The following is a 19,356-nucleotide window of genomic DNA, read 5'->3' on the forward strand; positions in this document are numbered from 1 at the left end:
CTGACAGTTAGGAACTTTTTCCTAATGTCCAACCTAAACCTCCCTTGCTGCAGTTTAAGCCCATTGCTTCTTGTTCTATCCTCAGAGGCCAAGATGAACAAGTTTTCTCCCTCCTCCTTATGACACCCTTTTAGATATCTGAAAACTGCTATCATGTCCCCCCTCAATCTTCTCTTTTCTAAACTAAACAAACCTAATTCCTTCAGCCTTCCCTCATTGGTCATGTTCTCTAGACCTTTAATCATTCTCGTTGCTCTGCTCTGGACCCTCTCCAATTTCTCCGCATCTTTCTTGAAATGCGGTGCCCAGAACTGGACACAATACTCCAACTGAGGCCTAACCAGCACAAAGCAGAGCGGAAGAATGACTTCTCATGTCTTGCTCACAACACACCTGTTAATGCATCCCAGAATCATGTTTGCTTTCTTTGCAACAGCATCACTCTGCTGACTCATATTCAGCTTGTGGTCCACTATAACCCCTGGATCCCTTTCTGCCGTACTCCTTCCTAGACAGTCGCTTCCCATTCTGTATGTGTGAAACTGATTGTTCCTTCCTAAGTGGAGCACTTGGCATTTGACTTTATTAAACTTCATCCTGTTTACCTCAGACCATTTCTCCAATTTGTCCAGGTCATTTTGAATTATGACCCTATCCTGCAGATTAGTTGCAACCCCTCCCAGCTTGGTATCATCTGCAAACTTAATAAGCGTACTTTCTATACCAGTATCTAAATCATCGATGAAGATATTGAACAGAGCCGGTCCCAAAACAGACCCCTGCAGAACCCCACTTGTTATGCCTTTGCAGCAGGATTGTGAACCATTAATAACTACTCTCTGAAACAAGGTTTCTATTATTATTCCTACTATTTACTAGAGATGTTAGATATCGTGTAATTGAATAATCACATAACCGCACCAAAATTTACCAGTTATATGAATATTTGATAGTCCTTGGAGGTGAGGCCAGGAGCCAGTGTACTCCCAGTCCCACTCCCAGGGAGCCCCCTGCTATCCTATGCTGCAGCCTCTGATACAGAGGCAGCAGTGAGGGGTGGCAGCAGCTGCTGTCCACAGGGTGTGATGCAAGCTCCCCGCAGGCAGAAGCTGTGCCAGCATCCCGCCTGCTCAGGGCCAGCCCACAACATTTTGGCACCTGAGGCGGGGAGCTCAAATGACGCCTCCATTCTCCCCCGCTGCACCAGCAGCAGATACAATTTCCTACACTCTGGGTCCTAATGGCGCCCCCCCAGAGTCTGGCCCCTGAGGCCCCTCAGTTCTCTCATGGTAAGGCCAGCCCTGCGCTTGCTCCCCCCTGTGGTGCTGCTCGTGGGGAGCCGGCTTTTAAGCTGGCTCCCCCCTGAGTACCAACTCCTGCCTGACTCCCCCGCTGCTGTCTCTATGCGAGGCAAGGTTGGGGGCAGATGTCTTAAAAGCCAGCTCCCCATGGTCATCGGCTCCCACCTCCCCCCATCCCCACTGCCTCTGATTCAGAGGCAGCAAGCGGGGATGGGGGATTGCGTGTAGTTGCTTGGATTAATTGATAAGCCTAGGCTTAGTGGTTAATCGTTTAAATGTGCTACATCCCTACTATCTACCCTGGCAGGTTAAAGGCTCGATCGGCTGAAGCCTGTTATAAACAGAATGAATATTAAGTCATTACGCCTCTGGTGTGAAGTGAAATTTCATGAGAGCTGCTGTTTAAAAGCAGGCGGCCATACGCTGTCAGCATCCAAGCACCAAGACTTGGCTTGGCAATGCTGTTTCACCTCCGACAAAGTAGAAAGGAAAAGGATTGCCCCATCCCCTCCTGAAAAGATGTGAAAAATAGCTGGTGTGAGGGAATATTATATACCCAAATGTAAAACTTACAGGGCAATATATTATTGTATCGATTTTTCCCTCTGTTCTCCGGCAAAAGTGCTATGTCACACGATTGGTTTCGACCCACATCTTTTAAGTCCTGCAAAAGGCCAAAATGAATGTGAGGTTAAAAATAACCAAAAGCTGCTACACTATAGAACGTCCAGCGGCTAAGGACAGGAAATGCTTTTTATTAGACTGAAATTAGAGCACTGGGGGCATTAGCTTGAGCCAGGCTGGTACACACTGTTCAAGATTTGCCACACAGCTCTGCCTGCACAACTTAGTCCTGACCTTCCACACATCCTGTTGGCCCTGTGCTGGGCCTCTGATGAAGCGAGGCTGCTAACCAGATCAAGCTGTGCCTAATTACATTGTTCTTTCGGCAGCAGAGCAAACAGGGACTAAGGCAAGACTATCAAACTCAGTTTCACTTGTGTGTAGAAGTGAATGTGTCTCTGGGGCTGAAGGATTGGTGAGCTAGAGTTAGCACCTAACCAATCTGTTTAATAAAGAAATGATTTTACTGGATTGGATTCGTACCTCATACTCCTTGGATAGGAGGTAGTTGGAATCTGCTTGGAGTTTGGTGAAGTGCACTTCAAACTGATTTACTTTTATTGGACTAAAACATACAACAGGGAAAAAAGACAAAACACAAAAATACCCAGTTACCACAGGCGAGAACAAGGACATGAGTCATCTAATTCATTACAAAGGAAGATGTTTTAAATGAAGAATTATTTGCTTTTACCTGGAAGTTCTCCGGCTCCTAGAAATAATAAAAAGAAACACCCTGTCAGTGACGGACTGGAGAGATGGTTTTATCTATCATGACATGTTAAAACAGTTTTCTCTTGGAAACAAGCTTTGAGATTACCCTTTCTGCCCCAAGTTCAGATGGACGGACAATGGCCTGTCCCTGCGAATGCTCAGTCTTGCTGTACGTCGTTCATGGCCATTACTGCAATAAAAAGGAAACTATTCTTACTTTGGTTCTAAGTACTGGGTTCAAATGTCAAAGTGAGGAGGGCAACAGAAGTATCTTGTGGCAGGAAATAAAGGAAAGGAATACAAGGAGTCGGCTGTTTCATTGGCTGCTCAGAAATGGATCTCTGCAGATGCAGTTTTCCTGTATCTCTACCATAAGACATGCAAGTCAAACTACCACTAATGTGAGTATTAGAACTAGTTCCTAACATGCCGATTCATCACACCTATAACTTTTCATGGAAAACCTTTTGTCATGAAGATTTCTCAGGTCTTGGAGGGAATTTCTAGTGTGTGTGTGTGTGTGTGTGTGTGTGTGTGCGCGAGAGAGAGAGAGAGAGAGAGAGAGAGACGCCTATCCCAGTGTCATGGCTCCTTCCCCACTCTGGCATGATAAATGCAGAAGTGGGGGCCAGCAAGTGTACCCCAAAGCCTTATCTACCAGGCTTTGGTATAAAATTTCCCCCCAAGATCTTAAAACCCTAGATCTTGGGAATAAAACTTCCGCTGCCACCACCCAAATGTTGATAAAGAAATCAGGGGAAAGATCATTTGGGAAATCTTACCCCTAAAACAAAAATCAGGGCACACCATTAACCACTGCCAGGTTAATAAAAAGAAAAGAAATAACTTTTATTATTACAACAATATTCCGGTTGCAAGTATAATGACTAGAGAGGAAGGTAACAAAATATACTCATGGAGAAACTCCATGGGCCTAGAACTTAGTTACAAAGAAAAGCCAAAACATCTTTTAAGCAGTGCCAGATCTCTGATCCCATACCCAATCCTTAAAAGAATAAAACCTAACGAAACTACCTAAACTTTACCCTACTTACAGAAAATGAAGAATGGTGTCTTGGAAAGAGAGAGAGAGACATGCTTGTCCCTCTCTGTAGCTGCAGAGAACTCCCCCAGAGAGACAAAAGGACAAAAGAAAAAAACCCAAATTCCTTTGTCCCAGTTTGAAAAGTCCCACCTACTTTCCTATTGGTCACTCCACCTGGCTAGGTGTAGTTAACCCCTTAATCCCCAAGCTGCTGGCTAACCCTCATAATCATGACACCCAGTATAACCAATAAACTGATGACTAGGGCACTCAAGTCTCTGGTCTGAATCTTGCTGTTGAGTTTTTTCTTCTCTTGAATATTCTAGAAAGGTCTCAGTTTTGTTCCAACATTGAATTCAAATAAATTTCAAAACCTCAACATTTCTGGAGATGTGGAACCTTTTTTCCCCCCAACCAGCCGTATAGGCAGGGTAAGGCCTAAACAACGGATCTGCAGAACACCCCTGTGTGACGTAGTGGGGGTACTTGCTGGGCTGTGGTGACCTCTGCTGTCTGGAGCAAGACCCATCAGGGAAAACCTTATTATGCAAAGGTACCATACCGGTTGAACCAGCCTACCCCCCATGGGGAGAAACAAAGGGAGGTGGAAGGCTGCCCTGGCTGGGGGCAGGGCTGGGAGAGGTAGAGTTAGTTCCTGTCTGGAAAGCAGGGGAGAAGGAGCTGGGGAGGGGGGCTGGGACTCCCCCATCTCAAGGGGGGGCACTGAGGCCTCTTAGCCCCAGTTCCTGTAACCAGATTACATCTGTGCTGTGCTGTATCCTGGAGGAGCAATAAACCATCCTCAATTCCACTGGCTGGTGGAGTCTGTTTGTGCCATTTCGGGGTGCAGGAGACGGGGAACCCCCAACGCGCCGTCACACCGTGAGACAGGTAGTATCACTAGTTCCATGTGCAGCTGGCACAACAGGTTACTGACACACTTTTCAGAAGTGCAGAGTGCTTCATGCTCAGACCTCTGAAAATCAGGGCAGACTTGTGAAGGGTCAAATCAGAAGTCAGCGTTAGCACTCTGACTAGATCTGGGGAGGTTGTGGAATTCACCCTGTGCTCATTACACTATTCATGGCTTGTGTACATCCATCTTTTATTGTGTCAACTTAGTCCATTAGCTATATAGCTCTTCTCCCTTTCTGGTGTTTACTTGTCATGAACTAACTCAGGTTGAAAATTAGAAGGTTTCCAACCATCAGAGGTATTAACGAAGCCTTATTTTCTGACAAAAAACTGCTTCAATTGAAAATTTGTTGACAAGCTCTACTAAGAACCAAAGGTCCTATTGCAGCCTTGGTCTTGCAATTCCCATTAATCAGTGGAAATTCTGATCCTTAATCAAGAACAATATAGGGCTTTTTAGTTCAATATGCAATTTGTACAAATGGTGGGAAAGATGGAATTAGGGTTTTGTTTTCCTAAATATAATTTAATGTTTTCATCCAATTTTACATCTTCCTCAGAGTCTCAGATGGAAAATCATATCTAATTTCATCTGACCTTTAGCAACAAAAAGAGGGAGTTTCTACTTACCTAACTTTTTGTCTATAGAAGAATAAAGCAGTGACAGCTACCAGCATCACAATGAGAAACAAACCAGCACTCATGCCTTCTATAACTCCAAACATGGACTCTAAGAAAGATACACACACAGAGAGCAAAGTAATTAGATATACACCATGCTATCAGCTAAAGACACTGAAATAAACACAAAGGAACTTTAACTGCATATATATTTGGACGACTGAGCTTTGGTATTATTTCTTTGCTTTTTCAAGATCTTGCACCATATATCAGGCAGACAAGAAACAGGTAGAAGAGACAAAAGTTCTCTCCTTCTATAGAATCAGGGAGGAAAAGAAACAGCCAGATTTTTCAAGAGTTCAGATGTCTTCCCCAGGTTTCAGTAGTTCACTGGATTTTTCAAATTGAGTCTAGGATAATCAACTGTTTCAATCCCATTTTGAGACCATTTATATGGGGCAACATAACTATTTCAGTTTCTCATACAAAAGGTAACTCTCACCTAGATTCAAGGGGATTTTGAGCTTAATCAGTTTTTGGAAAGTATATTAAGATCCTTGTATGCAAGTGACTGTGTTATTACTGATTGTATTGCAGAAGTGATGGGAGAGTTAGGGACTCCAGCTCCGCTGCGTAATGTGTTATCAAGTGACAATCCCTTCCCAAGGAACGTATAACCTACAGGCTCATTGGCCTATTACAGCTAAAACAAGGGACCATCGGGAACTGGTTGTAGCTCCCTGATCCTGTGCTGGGATACCATAAGTTAGAGTTGCTGAGGGGCAGGTCTAATTCATGTCACTGGCATGAAGTCACTAGGGGACACTGCACCATGAAAGGATCAACATAATTCCACCATACTCCCCTCCCCCCACCTCCGATGTCTCCCCTACACCATGGGCACATGGAATAGCTGAGGCTGGAAGGAATTATGCCATTTCTGCCTGATTCACTCCAGAAGAGAGCTCTCCTGCACCAAGGTAAATTTCCACTGGCCATTTCTGTCCACTTTGAGCAGTACAAGTGGCAGAAAGTCGATGAAGAACCAAGCCCTATGTATTATTTCTATCCCGAAGAGGACTGTGCAGTCCTTGCTTTTGTAACCCACACCCCTACTGAGTGTGGTTCACTATTGCATGTAGTGGCACTGAGACCACTTCCAGAGAGAGAGAACGAGTTTGCTCTACACCCGTGGTCACCAACCAGTAGATCGCGATCTACCGGTAGATCTCAGGGGCTCTAAGAGTAGCTCTTGAGCCCTCTCTGAACTGCGCACCTGCGCAGTACATTTACATTAGATTTCCTCATGTAATGTAGGCGGGGCTTCAAGGAAGGGGCGGGGCAGTAGATCTTCGCCTGTTCTGAGACTTAAAAAGTGATCTTGGGTCTAAAAAGGTTGGAGACCACTGCTCTACACCCTTAGCTAAGAGCCAGGAGGCTTTTAGCTCATGCAGTAAAGGTTCTTGCACTAGGCTCCAGAGGTCCCAGGATTTGATTCTGCCTGTTGTCATTACAAGTGGGGCTTGTCTGGGATTTAAACTGGGATGTCGCTGAAGTTTGAGATGTGCTTCCTCAGTTAGGGGAAGTATGTAACCCACACACCTACTGGAGATGGTGTACTGTCCCATGTAGTGGCATTTAGGTCACTTACACAGAGAGAGAGAATGAGTTTTCTCTACAGCCTTAGCTGAGAGCCAGCTGGCTTTTGGCTCAAGCGGTAAAGGTTCATGCTCTAAGCTCCAGAGGTTCCAGGTTCAGTCCTGCCTGTTGGTGTTACAACTCTCTCTCTGTGTTGGTCCCTTTTAAAGTGAATGCTTAGAGAATTTGTAGGAAGTTTTGTATTTCTGAAGGAAATCACAGATAGAAGGGGAAGTGTTACAGCTACAGTGCTAAATACCAAACATTCAGTTCAGCAATAAGGTCCTTGCTGCTCTCTCCTATCCACTCCAACACTAATGGGCATGATGCACATGTAGCTGGTAAAGTTAGTAGAGAAGAAAGGAGAGACTAACCTGACTCAGTAGTGATTGGTAAAGAGAAAAAGGTATCAGAAAAGAGTGGCTCAGTGAATTCCCGCAGGTCTTCACCAAAGAGCTGGGTAAAAGCTCGTATACTGATCCTGGAAAAGCAGAAAGGTTTATTAGATCTGTTTGGGAGTTGGTATTAAATAGGAAAGGTTTACACAAAAATAGCAAAATGACAAAACAGGGTTTTCAGACATTTACTATGTACATTTCTTGCACCTTTTAACTGAAGGCTCCCCCAGGACCTGACCAGAGAATTTGCCAAACCACAGATCAGTATTGTCTAGCAGCATTACCAACATTTCCACTGCTTACTGGGCTCTTCAAAAAAAATTAGGGGTCAATTAGAATTAAATAACAGCACGGAACACAGAACCAGGACTGATGGCTGTAAACAAACTTTATGCAGGAAACTTGGCCACACCCATGATAAGTGGACATCCAACTAACTAAAATCATGCCGAACCATGGATGTTGCTGGACCAGAAAGTGCCAGACCAGAGAGCTTCAGCCTGCACTATTATTGTTATACAGGCAGTCCCCGGGTTACATGGATCCGACTTACATCGGATCCCTACTTACAAACGGGGTGAGGCAACCCCGCACTAGCTGCTTCCTCCCAGCAGACCAGGGAGACACGGAGTGGCTTTTCTCAGCAGACACCTCAGCTTGAGAATAAAGGACTGAGGGAAGTGAGGTGTGGGAGAATAAAACTGAGCTCTGGAGAAATGTTTGGCTAGAGTTTCCCCTACAATATGTACCAGTTCCGACTTACATACAAATTCAACTTAAGAACAAACCTACAGTCCCTATCTTGTACGTAACCCGGGGACTGCCTGTACTTATATTTTTAGCACCTTAGAAGTTCAATCCATGTATCGGTATCTACCTGTTGTTCAACAGTATGTGGGAAAAGTGAAAGAAGGACTACATACCAGATGAGATAACATACTAAACTTGAGTGAAAAAAACATTTCTTGTCTAACTGTGTGATCAGCAGGAAGGCTAATATATTCCAGTGTGTTCTTGACATAGGACTGCAGTACCGTAAGCCAAAAACAAAACGAACACCCTGCTGACTAGCTGACCTGTGACTATGATAACTGTCCTAAATACTATGATATGGGGTCTTAGATCTGGATTACATTCTATGCTCCTGATCCTACATATACCTTTGCATGTGAACAGTCATATTCTGGACCTATTTATAGTCTACCTCTCCTGATATTAGTCCTGGACTACTTCTGTGTGTAAGTGTTTTCAGGATCAGGACTTTATTACCTCAGGCTATCAGAACTCATGAAAGTAGTTTCATGAGCTGGAAAAACAAATCTCTTTGAGTGGTATTGTTCTTGGATTTAGATCTTTGCTATTGTCACAAATTGTCTGATGAATGGCTCCTGATTACTAAAAGTTTGTCACTGAAAATTAATCAACTAATCTTTCACATGAACATATTAATTTCATTGATCACATAGTATGTTTCTATTCTTCAACTGAATGAATGTAGTTCTTAAGCAGGTTTCTAATACAGATACAAAGAACAAGGCTGAAAATTCTGCAAGTATTCACTGTTTAATTCCATGAATTTTCCTTTTATAGCAAACTCATTTCTAAGAGCATTCACAGAAAGCAAAAGGAGCTTAAATGAAGTCCAACCAAATTCATTAAAAAGCTAAAATGAGTGTCTGTGAATGGTTTATTGATCTATTCACTCAACTGACATTGTGGCTTTGATAACCTGTGGAGGCAGTTCCTGCTGGCCAGCTGATAGAATTTAGAATCAAAGAAGTTATGAAGTAGAAATCTTTACTCTCCACAGGCCTCATTCTGAGTAGGGATAAGTGGGCATAATTTCCACTGAACCCAACTAGAGCCCACTTGAAAATTGCTTTCACTTCAAATGTACCACTGTCCCATCATGTTTTTAATAGCCTACACATAGTAGCTAAGCTTGACTTATTGCTGCAGGGAAAAGTAATTACATTTAGTGTGAAGCTGCAGCTTCTAAATAAACATATGATATCCTGTTTATCTGAAATACAAGTCATAATTGTATGGGGATATTACTTCAAATACTCTACTGTTTGGTGAATTCTAAGGCTTAGATGGTGGGTCATGCTTCAGCTGCTTTCTGCCATTCCCAAGGCACAAAATGGCCTTAAAGTAATTGGATATAGCCCTTGGAGGTTCAGGACAATGTAGAGGACTCAATAGGGGGTATATAGGTGTTTTAGTAGCCATGCCTGACTGTGGCTGAAGTTTCTCTTTGCCTTGAGTCATCTGTAAAAGCTTCCTGAGTCTATTAGAAGCTGGCACAAGATAGAATAGCCTTTGGATTGCTCTGGTACAGCAGATTGGCCTGGTACAGCCTGTCCACAGAATTAGAGAAGCACAAAGCCACCTTTGCACTTCCCTCCTTCCTTTTAAGCTGTCTCAACTGCTCTCCTAACTTAGCTCCTGATCCAGCCCTTAACTCGCTCCCTGGAGAAATCAGCAACGATAGGAAAGTTCCCCATTAAAGTAAAAGGCATAAATAGGCCCTTTCACTGCACAGAGTGTTGCACATAACAAATTGTATGATTCCCAGGCTGGTGAAGGAACTGTTCACATATTACCTAAAAGACAGGGCAGGAAGAAAAGTTTTATAAATTGCACAATACAACACACAGAATACCATGTAACACAGGTTATTAATCTACAGCAGCTCAAGCGCATCAGGCATCTAGATAGCATAGTGCCTAATAACACAGCACATTTCACACACAGCACACTGAGCACAATAAATCTAACCTGTAGGCAGTCCTGGGTTTTAATGGCCCGTCACAGAATTTCTGCTCATTTGGATCACATTTTCCTCCCAGACTTTCCATCTCAGCTCCAAGCTTAATGTCAAAGCTCTTATAGTTGCTGTCAAGGTTTTCAGCACATTTGCTTGCAAAATAGTTTGTCTGATAGACACGTATGGTATTGTTGTGCTTGTATTCCAAATAGGAAGGTAATGGGTGCTGCTGATCCGGCTTCAGCTCTTCACTGCCTGGAGAAAAAAATTGCCTATCATATGCCACAGCTATACCATTTAAGACCAAGGCATTACCACTTGAGAAACTTCTACACTTTGAGAGATTGCATGATCTAGTGAATGGGGCATGGGACTCGGAGCTAAGTTACCTGGGATCTGTTCCCAGCCCTCATCCTAAACTGCTGTATGACCGTAGGCAAGTCACTTTCTTCTAAGCCTCCGTTTTGCCATCTGCCAAGTTACCTTATTATGTAATGCACTAGAAGGTCTCCAGAAGAAACACACTATATATGAACTGTTACTATTAACTGTAACCGCAATGGTCATTAGTAGCTATGTTATCTTTACAAACTACTGTTGGTCTGGTGTGGTAATCTGTTCCCCAGGAGAAGCAGCAGAACACAGCAAATATGAAACTCCGACCGACAGGAAGTTGTGTGTTTCAAAGCAAACTGGTGCCGTGGTTCAAAAAACTTCCTATAGTCTGATGAAGACTGCACTGTACTGTATTCAAAATTGTTAAAGCAATGAAAGCCAACCTCTTTACAGAGACCTCTACTAGACTCAAATACCTTGAGTGATGATCCACATACTGTTGCCTTGTGGCACAAATGCTTCAAATAAGTCTTAAGGTATATCTATACTGGAGTGGAAGGTGTAACTCTCAGCTGGGGTAGACATTCCCATGCCTGCTCTGATAGATCTACAGTATGCTACAAACAAGAGCACAGCCATGGCTGCATGGGTATGGACTAGATGCCCAAGTATGTACGTAGGGTGCCAGAACCACCACTTTTTAGTATGGTAAGCTAGGAATCGCACCTCTAGCTCCAATATAGACATACTCTTAGTAATTTTTGCACTTAGTCTAGCTCAGGGTGTTCCAGACACATTGTCTCCTATTTGAACCCGCAAATTAATGGATGGGGACACTTTTGGTTTGAGGCTGGCTTGCCTGGCTAGATAACTCAGGGCATTTGATATAGCTCTTTCAGATTCCATTCTAGAACGGATAGGACCTGATGCCCTGAGAAGATTGTGTGAAAAATGTAGCCAGCTGGTGCAGAGAAAAGTTGCAATAGGAAATGATGCTTTAGCCCCCAGAAATGAATCTCAATTTTGTATTATTTATGATAGTGCCCAAGAGGGTCAGCCATGCTAGGCACTGTACAAATAGATAGTGAGAACTAGTCCCTGCTCTGCCAGAGGTACAGAATGATGAAATGATTTGCACAAGGTCACAAAGAGAGCTTGTGGCAAAGCCAGCAATTAAACTCACATTTCCTGAATCCTAGTTCAGGGCTTTAACGGCAAGGCCTCCCTTCCTATGTGTAGGCTAAGACAAGAAGAAATAATATTTGCACTAAATGGGGATATTTTCTGCTTCAGTTTACACTTGTGTTCATGAGAGCGATTTACCTCATGAAATAAACAACATCTGATTCATTTTATTCAGTCTGTAAGCTACCTTTGTTTTCTAATAAGGGCTCATCAGGGAAGTCTGAGGCCCATAGAAACGGAAGCTAACTGCTTGAAGTGACTGCCTGAGCTGCATTATTGAATCAGTGCATAAGACAATTTGTCCCATTTCTGTACTCCAAGACATTTGTTTCAGTTTGCTCGTCTTGTCTCTAAGGAAACAATCCAAACATGTGTACAGTAAAATCCCAAAGAATAAAGTACAACTCTGCCCTTAACATTGGTGCCAGTGGGGACTCGATCTCTGGATCTAAAAACCCTCTCCCTGCTGAGATAAAGGACCAGATTCGTTGGCTTGGATGCAGAAGCAGATTCAGATACCTCTTCTGATGTCCAGCCAGTCGGTGAGCACAAACACTCCCCATGCTATTACGGGTTACAGAAAGAAACCCATGAATTCATGAAAACTTACTATCGGCCTCTCTCACAACCACAGTGAAGTATTTCACAGCTCCATTGGTGTCACTAAACCAGCTGCAGTTGAAAGTAAAATTGATGGAAGATTTAGTAATGAGTGCATCCTTTTTGTTCACTCGGATGTGGGGAGGTGGAGGAGGAGGACCTGGGAAAGAAGAGAGAGGGAATGGGAAATAAAGAACATCACCATCTATATATTCAATTACATGAGAACAGCAAGTGAAATGCAAATCTCAATAAAACTCATCCATTTAAACCCAATGTCTTCCATATTATGCTCTTTGCGGTCACAACATTTTATAATACACATTATATAGTGAGAAAGCATCCTTTAAACTAAAGCAAGCTTTAGATGCTTTATAATATGCCACAGCATTCAACTAAACACAGGTGATTCCCCATTTTAGTCACACATTTTGGGGGCTGCTGTGACACAACAGGATGGTTAAAAGGCTGCTGACTAACCAACAAGACCAGATGATCAAATCCTGATTTAAATCAAAGCAATTTAAATAACTGATTTAAATCACCAAAACAAAAATCATTGATTTAAATCATTTTTTCCCACTGATACTTCATATTTCTGCAGAGTGTTGCATATCTGATCACTAAAATGTGTTAATTTACAGCTCACTACAGCATTTTACATCTATTTTGTTTAGCTAATTTGATGTTTATTAATTTAGGAAATAGAACATAATACTCATTATCTGTGTCAAGCTGCAGATATAGCAGCAGTACATTAGGAATGGTAAGAACTAAATCATACACACATAAACCCAATACCACTTATATTTTATTAAACTAAATCTTAAATGTTTCACATTTGCAACTGCAGCAGTCTCCTCAGTTGCCAGCTGACAGCTGTCCTTAAATGCTTTTTTTTAAAAAAATTCAAATTGTATTAATTCTAACAGACAGGTCCTTACAACACTAAATGTACAGTGTCCTTAAAACTTCCACAACAAGCTCTCATCTTCCCCACTCCCACTGTCATTTTGATGCAGATCTGATTCCAAGTTACCAAAAAAGCTAGCTGACTGACTGTGCTTAGAGTGCATTTAATTTTGGAGTAAGCCCTAGGGTATGTCTACAGTACAGAAAAATGGCTGTTTTTCTGACAAAACCTGAGTTACGTCCACACTCCAATTGCATTCTTCCGAAAGTAAACTGAAAGAACAGAGGGTTTTTTCCAGCGTTGGTAATCCTCTTTTTAATGAGGAAGAAGAGCTCTTTCGGAAAAAGGTGTGTGTGGTCGGGGAAGAGGGAGTTCTTTTGAAAGAAGAGGAAAGAGGAAAAAGCACAGGTGCCCTAGTGGCCATTCTTTTCATAGCAATCACAGCTTACATGTGAGAGAGCATCCATTCAGTGTGCACACTATCTTTCAAAAAAGCAGATCGCTTTTTCGATACGCTTTGGTGTGTGGACACTCGCTTTCGGAAGACGTTTTTTCAGAAGATCTCTTCTGAAAAAAGGTTCTCTCAAAAGAAGCCTGCAGTCTAGACACAGTCCTATTGGAAACAAGTATATAAGTTGGGCCTTCTTTAGGAAAGCTGAGTTATGCTGAATTAAAACAGGAAGTAGATTTATGGCACTGCCATTATATGTCTGTGACTATGATGTTCCAAAATAAGAGGCATGTATTACATAACGTAAAATAAGAAAATGACACCCAGTGGCAACTGGCAACTCTAGATTTCTCTCTCTGCAGCTTTCTGTACTATATTCTTGGGCGCTAGATTCTAAACTTAGTTAACTAATTAAACAAGCCATAAGGATTAGCATAGTTTTTTTTTCTAGCAACATACAAGCAAAAAGCTTAGAATTTACTTATTAAATCACACTTATAGCAAAAAGGCATAGAGAGTGTCTTGAAGAATGATTCATTGCAAAATTGATCCACATTGGTCTTCAGACATATCCACAATAATCAATTTTCCTTATGATGTTTCATTCTTGCAGCTAGGTCCTGTGTTTTTGTCTTGCACTGTTTACACTTGACACATTTTCCTTTTATACCCAGGGAACAAATCTCTTCAAAATATTCCCAGAGATCTCGTATATACCCAGAAGCCATGACAGTTTTTCTGTGGCAAAAGTGTGTTAGGAATATAGGAAGCTGTGTGTTGCTGAATAATCTCTTACCTTTTTCCTTCCAGTATACTCCACTGTTTCTTTCTATTCTGCCTCTGTCCTTTTCTAGATATTATCTCTTTTTCTTTAAATAATGTTTTAACTAACTCTGCCATGCTTGGCACAGGTTCACCACCTTCTCCCTCCATTCCATTGTATCTATGTATTCGTTATATCAAGGACTTACGATCTATCATGGTAATGGTGCTGTCTTCAACTACCTCACTAGTCATGTCTCCAGAGTGCACTTTGATGGATACCAAGTACCTCTTGTGGGGTACTAGCATCATGATGTTTTGCAAAGATCTTTCTTTCTCTAGCCTTTTAGAAAACTCAACTTCTCCAGTGTCCATTTTTTTGCATTCAATGCTATATCCATCGAAGTCAGAATCAGGTGGGGTCCAGGAACATGCAATGGCAGTAGAGTTTTGTGGCCGGCAGTGAAGGTTTTGTATCTTGTCTGGTTCTAAAGATGAAGGAGAGATTGAAAAGTTGAAGTGTAATGTAACAGAGAACATGCATTAAACATTTTGTGCTCATCCTATGGCTTGAGCATCATTCTCAGCACTCTAAATTAATAACTTAATTAGAGCAAAGGAACTAAGAGTCAGGATTCCTAGCTCTGCCACACTGCTGAAAGGTTTTAGGCAAGTCACTTGACCTCATTTTTTACTTATTTTAACCATGTACAAAACTGAATTAATGACATTGACCTTCAAAAGAACCTGTGACTCTTAGTAACTGTTAAAAAAAAAAAAAAAAAAAAAAGCAGCTTTGGAAATTTTCTTAAGGAAGGTGCAGCAATAGGAATCCAACATATTAATAGAACTATGGTACACTTGGAGTTTAACTCTAGTTTAAAAAATCTCATCATACTGCTTAATTGAAATGCATACCTTTTACAAGAAAATGTTCATATCATATAGCACACACACACACAACAATGAAAAGCACAAATCTCTATCCTTCTATTTATAAACTTCTATTTTTCCTTTCAACTTTATTTTCTGCAACTATCCAAAGAAATAAATTAAAGTTTAAGAACCAAAGTACTGTACAATACAAAAGAGGGAGGTAAGATAGCAGGAATTAGCAAATTATCTCGCAGCTCCTTGAAGCACAAATACAAGGTTATTAAATATTATAAGATAATTTTTAAAAAGTTCTAATTAAAGGAACCCACTTTGACAGCGCAAAAATGAAATTGAATAAAGGCACCTTTGTCAAACTAACTCTCAGGGTATGTCTAGACTACATGGCTCCGTTGATGGAGCCATGTAAATGAGGTTTCTAGACATAGGGAAATGAAGCGGCAATTTCAATAATCGCCGCTTCATTTACTTCAAAATGTTTGCCACGCTGTGCCGATCAGCTGTTTGGCGACATAGCGCAGTAGTCTGGATGCTCTGCGGTTGACAAGGGCTTCTCTTGTCAACAACCCTGTTATGCCTCGTGGAATGAGGTTTACTGGGGTGGTCGACCGCGGAGCGTCCAGGCTACGGCACTGTGCCACCAAACAGCTGATCGGCACAGCACGGCAGTCATTTTGATGTAAAAGAAGCGGGGATTATTTAAATCGCTGCTTCGTTTCCATTTTTAGAATACACTAATCTACATGGCTTCGTCAACGGAGCCATGTAGTTTAGACACACCCTCAAGGTGAAAAACTAGAGATGCATGTTAAAAAAAAAAAAAAAAAAAGCCAAAACCCAACCAACTAAATACACTTTGATAGTACTTGGGGAAAAAAAAGGTCTAATCACCATTATCCTTTGAGATGCTAAATGGAGAAAGGCCAAGTTTTCACAAGTGACAAATAATTATAGGAACTAACTTCTGGCACCGTCAAGTGGCCTGACGGTAGGTGCTCAGCACTTTCTGAAAATTAAGCCCCTTTCAGAAGTTTCAAGATGGGGGCAAGCCACATCTGTCTCTTCTGGAAATCTTGGCCTGAGACCAGTTTCAACTAAGAGATGCAGTGAGCTTATCTGAGGAACACACCCATAACAGACCCAAGATAAATGTTAAGATCTTAGATTTTATACTGGAGGGAAACGTAATCACAAAAAAGTGCCACAGGACTCGTCATTATTTTTTTATCAAATCAATGCAAAGAACAAACCGATAACAAATCTCTGCAGGAACAAAAGGACAAAAAACAAATCTCTGCAGGAACAAAAATCACTTGTATTTTCCTTCTAGACTTTGATCCTATGATTTCTACCCACTTACATCAGGCAAGAATTGCCATTGTGGGAATTCACAGAGCACCTGGTTAAAATTTTGATTCATACTCTGTATATGTACACATGCACTCCCATACACAAGAGTGTCTTCACCAAATCTTCACCAAATTTTTATTTATAGATCTATATCTATATATCTGTTTATATATATGCTATTATACTTATCTATAAAATCATAGAACACTAGAACTGGAAGGGACCTCGAGAGGTCATCAAGTCCAGTCCCCTGCACTCATGGCAGGACCCAGTACCGTCTGGACCATATCCTATCTATCCATCCACCCAGCCCACCTGGCATAGCATTTTCATGGTTCCTCTTATACATCCTCTGGTCCCAATGCCTATCCAAACAGCGCAGTTTTGCAGGTCTTTTGGGGAAGAAAACCAAGGGGAGGGGGTAGTGGGGTGTACGTACGAATGTCCTTACTATTGCCTTTTCACCTTTATACGGTGCTATCACTAATAAGACTTTGTGCTGCAGTTTCATAGTCTCCTGGTATGATAAGGGGAAGAAGCATAGCAACTGAAATCTTTATTCTGTCCTTTTACTTCCCTCCAATTAGCAGGTTGAATTCAAGTGGGAAAAAGTTTCTATTTTGCCCCCTTAAAATATTTTCAAGGTGCAACATGCAAAGAAATACAGGGTATAACTTTCAAGTTTAGGTAGTGGTTAGTATCTACAGTTTATTACAAGATTAGTAAGTCAATTGAATAGTCAGAAATAGAAACCACAACACAGTCCTCTTGAGGGGCTGGGACAAAAGTCACTGATGTGTGAATCTGGTTTGCTGTGTAACCTATGAAATGCCCATCTCAACAGAGCATGTCTGTGAAGTATTGTGTCCAATTCTGGGCACTGTGCTTTAGGAAAGATGTGGACAAATTGGAGATAGTCCAGAGCAGAGGTTAGTTAAGCTTTGGCATAGGCTTTGGATGTGGATGTGAAATCTTCATCATTGGAGATTTTTAAGAACAGTTTAGAAAACACATGCCAGGGATGGTTTAGGTTCACTGGGTCTTGCCTCAGTGCACAGGGACTGGACTTTATGTCTTTTTGAGGTCTCTTTCAATCCTATATTTCTATGATTCTATAGCAACTCAAAAGCTGGAGCCAAATAGCCCAGAATTTCAGGAATGTTTTATTCTGAATCTGAATTTTACGGCTTGAGTTTATTTCTATCTGTAAATACTTAATGTAGGACAGGAGAAAGGAACATTCTGATTTCCACTTGAATCCATATCCAGACATTCTTGAGTCAACTAGAGGAAATTAATAAACGCTTAACTGGAATGGGTGAAGTTTAATTCATTTGCCACATTGTTTTAGCCTCATCTCCAGATGAGCACTAAGGGATCAATAAAAATGGGTTCCTACTTGTTCTCACAGTTCCAGACAGTGATTGACTGTATGTCTTCCAGCTATCCCCGCTGATGCTCCTGACACTGAATCTATAGAGCCTCCCTGGGCGAAGACCATACATGATGCGTCCCTTTGATCTGCTGTTGCTATATGGGTTGAAGACCGTAAGGGGATCTCTCGGGAACCATTGCAACTCAAAGTCATCATAATCCGTCCAGTCTGGGGGACCCAGCCAGGTGATTGACAGGGAGGTGTTTGCAACATCAGCAAATGAGACAGCATTAGGAGGACTGGGTGCTAGACAGACGGGGAAAAATAAAAACAAAAAGTCTCATGACATTTGCAAACAGAGAAAAAACATGAGAAAAAACAGACACTGTCTTAGACTTCTTCATTTCTCTTTAGTCTCTGCAAAGTAACTTTGATAAGAAACAGGCCTCTGAACAGACTAGTTGAACTCTGATTTATTTCCTGTCACTAATGTAATACCATTTATGCTCGTCTTACTTGTGCTTCCCTGTGCCTTTAATAATTCATGTAATAAAATCTTATCTCATAACAAATCCATCCCACATCAGTAAACTGCTGTAAATTATGACAGTTAGGGACAAAAATCCACTGTAGTTCTATACCTGTTCTTCCCTCGGCATTTGCTGTATTGATCAGGTCACCACTGTGGGTCACTACAACCAGGGTGTACTTTCTGCCAGGAACCAGGCCCTGGAAATGCCACTCTGTTAGGTCTTTCCTACGCCATGTTTCCTTCTGTGTGCCATTTGGGTTATAAAGATTGAGTTGATAATAATCCACATCTCCTGGTGCCAGTCCCCAGGTGAACCACAGCCTGTCGGTCATGTTTCTGTTGGAACCTTTGAGATGAACAACGGGGGCTGGAACTGAAAGAGAGATTATACAGTTACCACATGCTGAATACTTGGGGGAAGAATTGTGCTACAACAGGGTTGTGATGGTGGCCATAAACTGGGGGGAAAAACATGGAAACAATTTCAGAATTTCCGTGTGTGTGTGTGTGTGTGTGTGTGTGTAAGCGGGAGATTAGAGGAGGCTTGTGGGGAGCAACATAGCAATGACTAGACAAGTGGCAATCTGCAACTAGTGCTGGCATGAAATCTTGTATATTTTACTGATTGTTACTTTATCTTCACTCCCCAATCGTATTGCCCACTTGTATCTTATCATGAATCAGTGCTGTAAGCACTTTGCAGTAGAGGGCTGTCATTTTTATCTCATACCTCTATAGTGCTTAGCACAATGGGGCTCCTATCCTTGATTAGAACACTTAGATACCACTCGGCTGCAGATAATAAATTAGGACAATAATTTATTATCTGAAAACAGTTGTCACATAATTTAAAATGTTACTTCCTTTTATATAATGCCTTTGATATATAAAGACAGTTTGAATACTTATAGTAACTTTACTAGATTTTAGTA

The 19,356-nt window shown here is 41.7% G+C and overlaps 1 protein-coding gene across 3 annotated transcripts in view; it reads right to left on the reverse strand.

Moving 5' to 3' along the window:
- The window catches only part of PTPRB (protein tyrosine phosphatase receptor type B), a 95,349-nt gene that overhangs the window by 12,766 nt on the left and 63,227 nt on the right, over positions 1-19,356 (reverse strand). For all 3 annotated transcript variants that reach the window (XM_006121563.5, XM_014572792.4, XM_075931769.2), the window contains 11 exons: positions 18,534-18,797; positions 17,917-18,198; positions 14,483-14,761; positions 12,158-12,307; positions 10,038-10,281; positions 7,233-7,339; positions 5,230-5,329; positions 2,746-2,829; positions 2,620-2,637; positions 2,409-2,490; positions 1,875-1,965 (listed from right to left, as the gene is read on the reverse strand). In XM_006121563.5, coding sequence (XP_006121625.3) covers positions 1,875-1,965; positions 2,409-2,490; positions 2,620-2,637; positions 2,746-2,829; positions 5,230-5,329; positions 7,233-7,339; positions 10,038-10,281; positions 12,158-12,307; positions 14,483-14,761; positions 17,917-18,198; positions 18,534-18,797 — 1,701 coding nt within the window. The remainder of the gene's footprint in view (positions 1-1,874; positions 1,966-2,408; positions 2,491-2,619; positions 2,638-2,745; positions 2,830-5,229; positions 5,330-7,232; positions 7,340-10,037; positions 10,282-12,157; positions 12,308-14,482; positions 14,762-17,916; positions 18,199-18,533; positions 18,798-19,356) is intronic.

Source organism: Pelodiscus sinensis, chromosome 1 (genome assembly GCF_052426305.1).
Source record: "Pelodiscus sinensis isolate ZL-2025 chromosome 1, ASM5242630v1, whole genome shotgun sequence".
NCBI classification, from domain to species: domain Eukaryota; kingdom Metazoa; phylum Chordata; order Testudines; family Trionychidae; genus Pelodiscus; species Pelodiscus sinensis.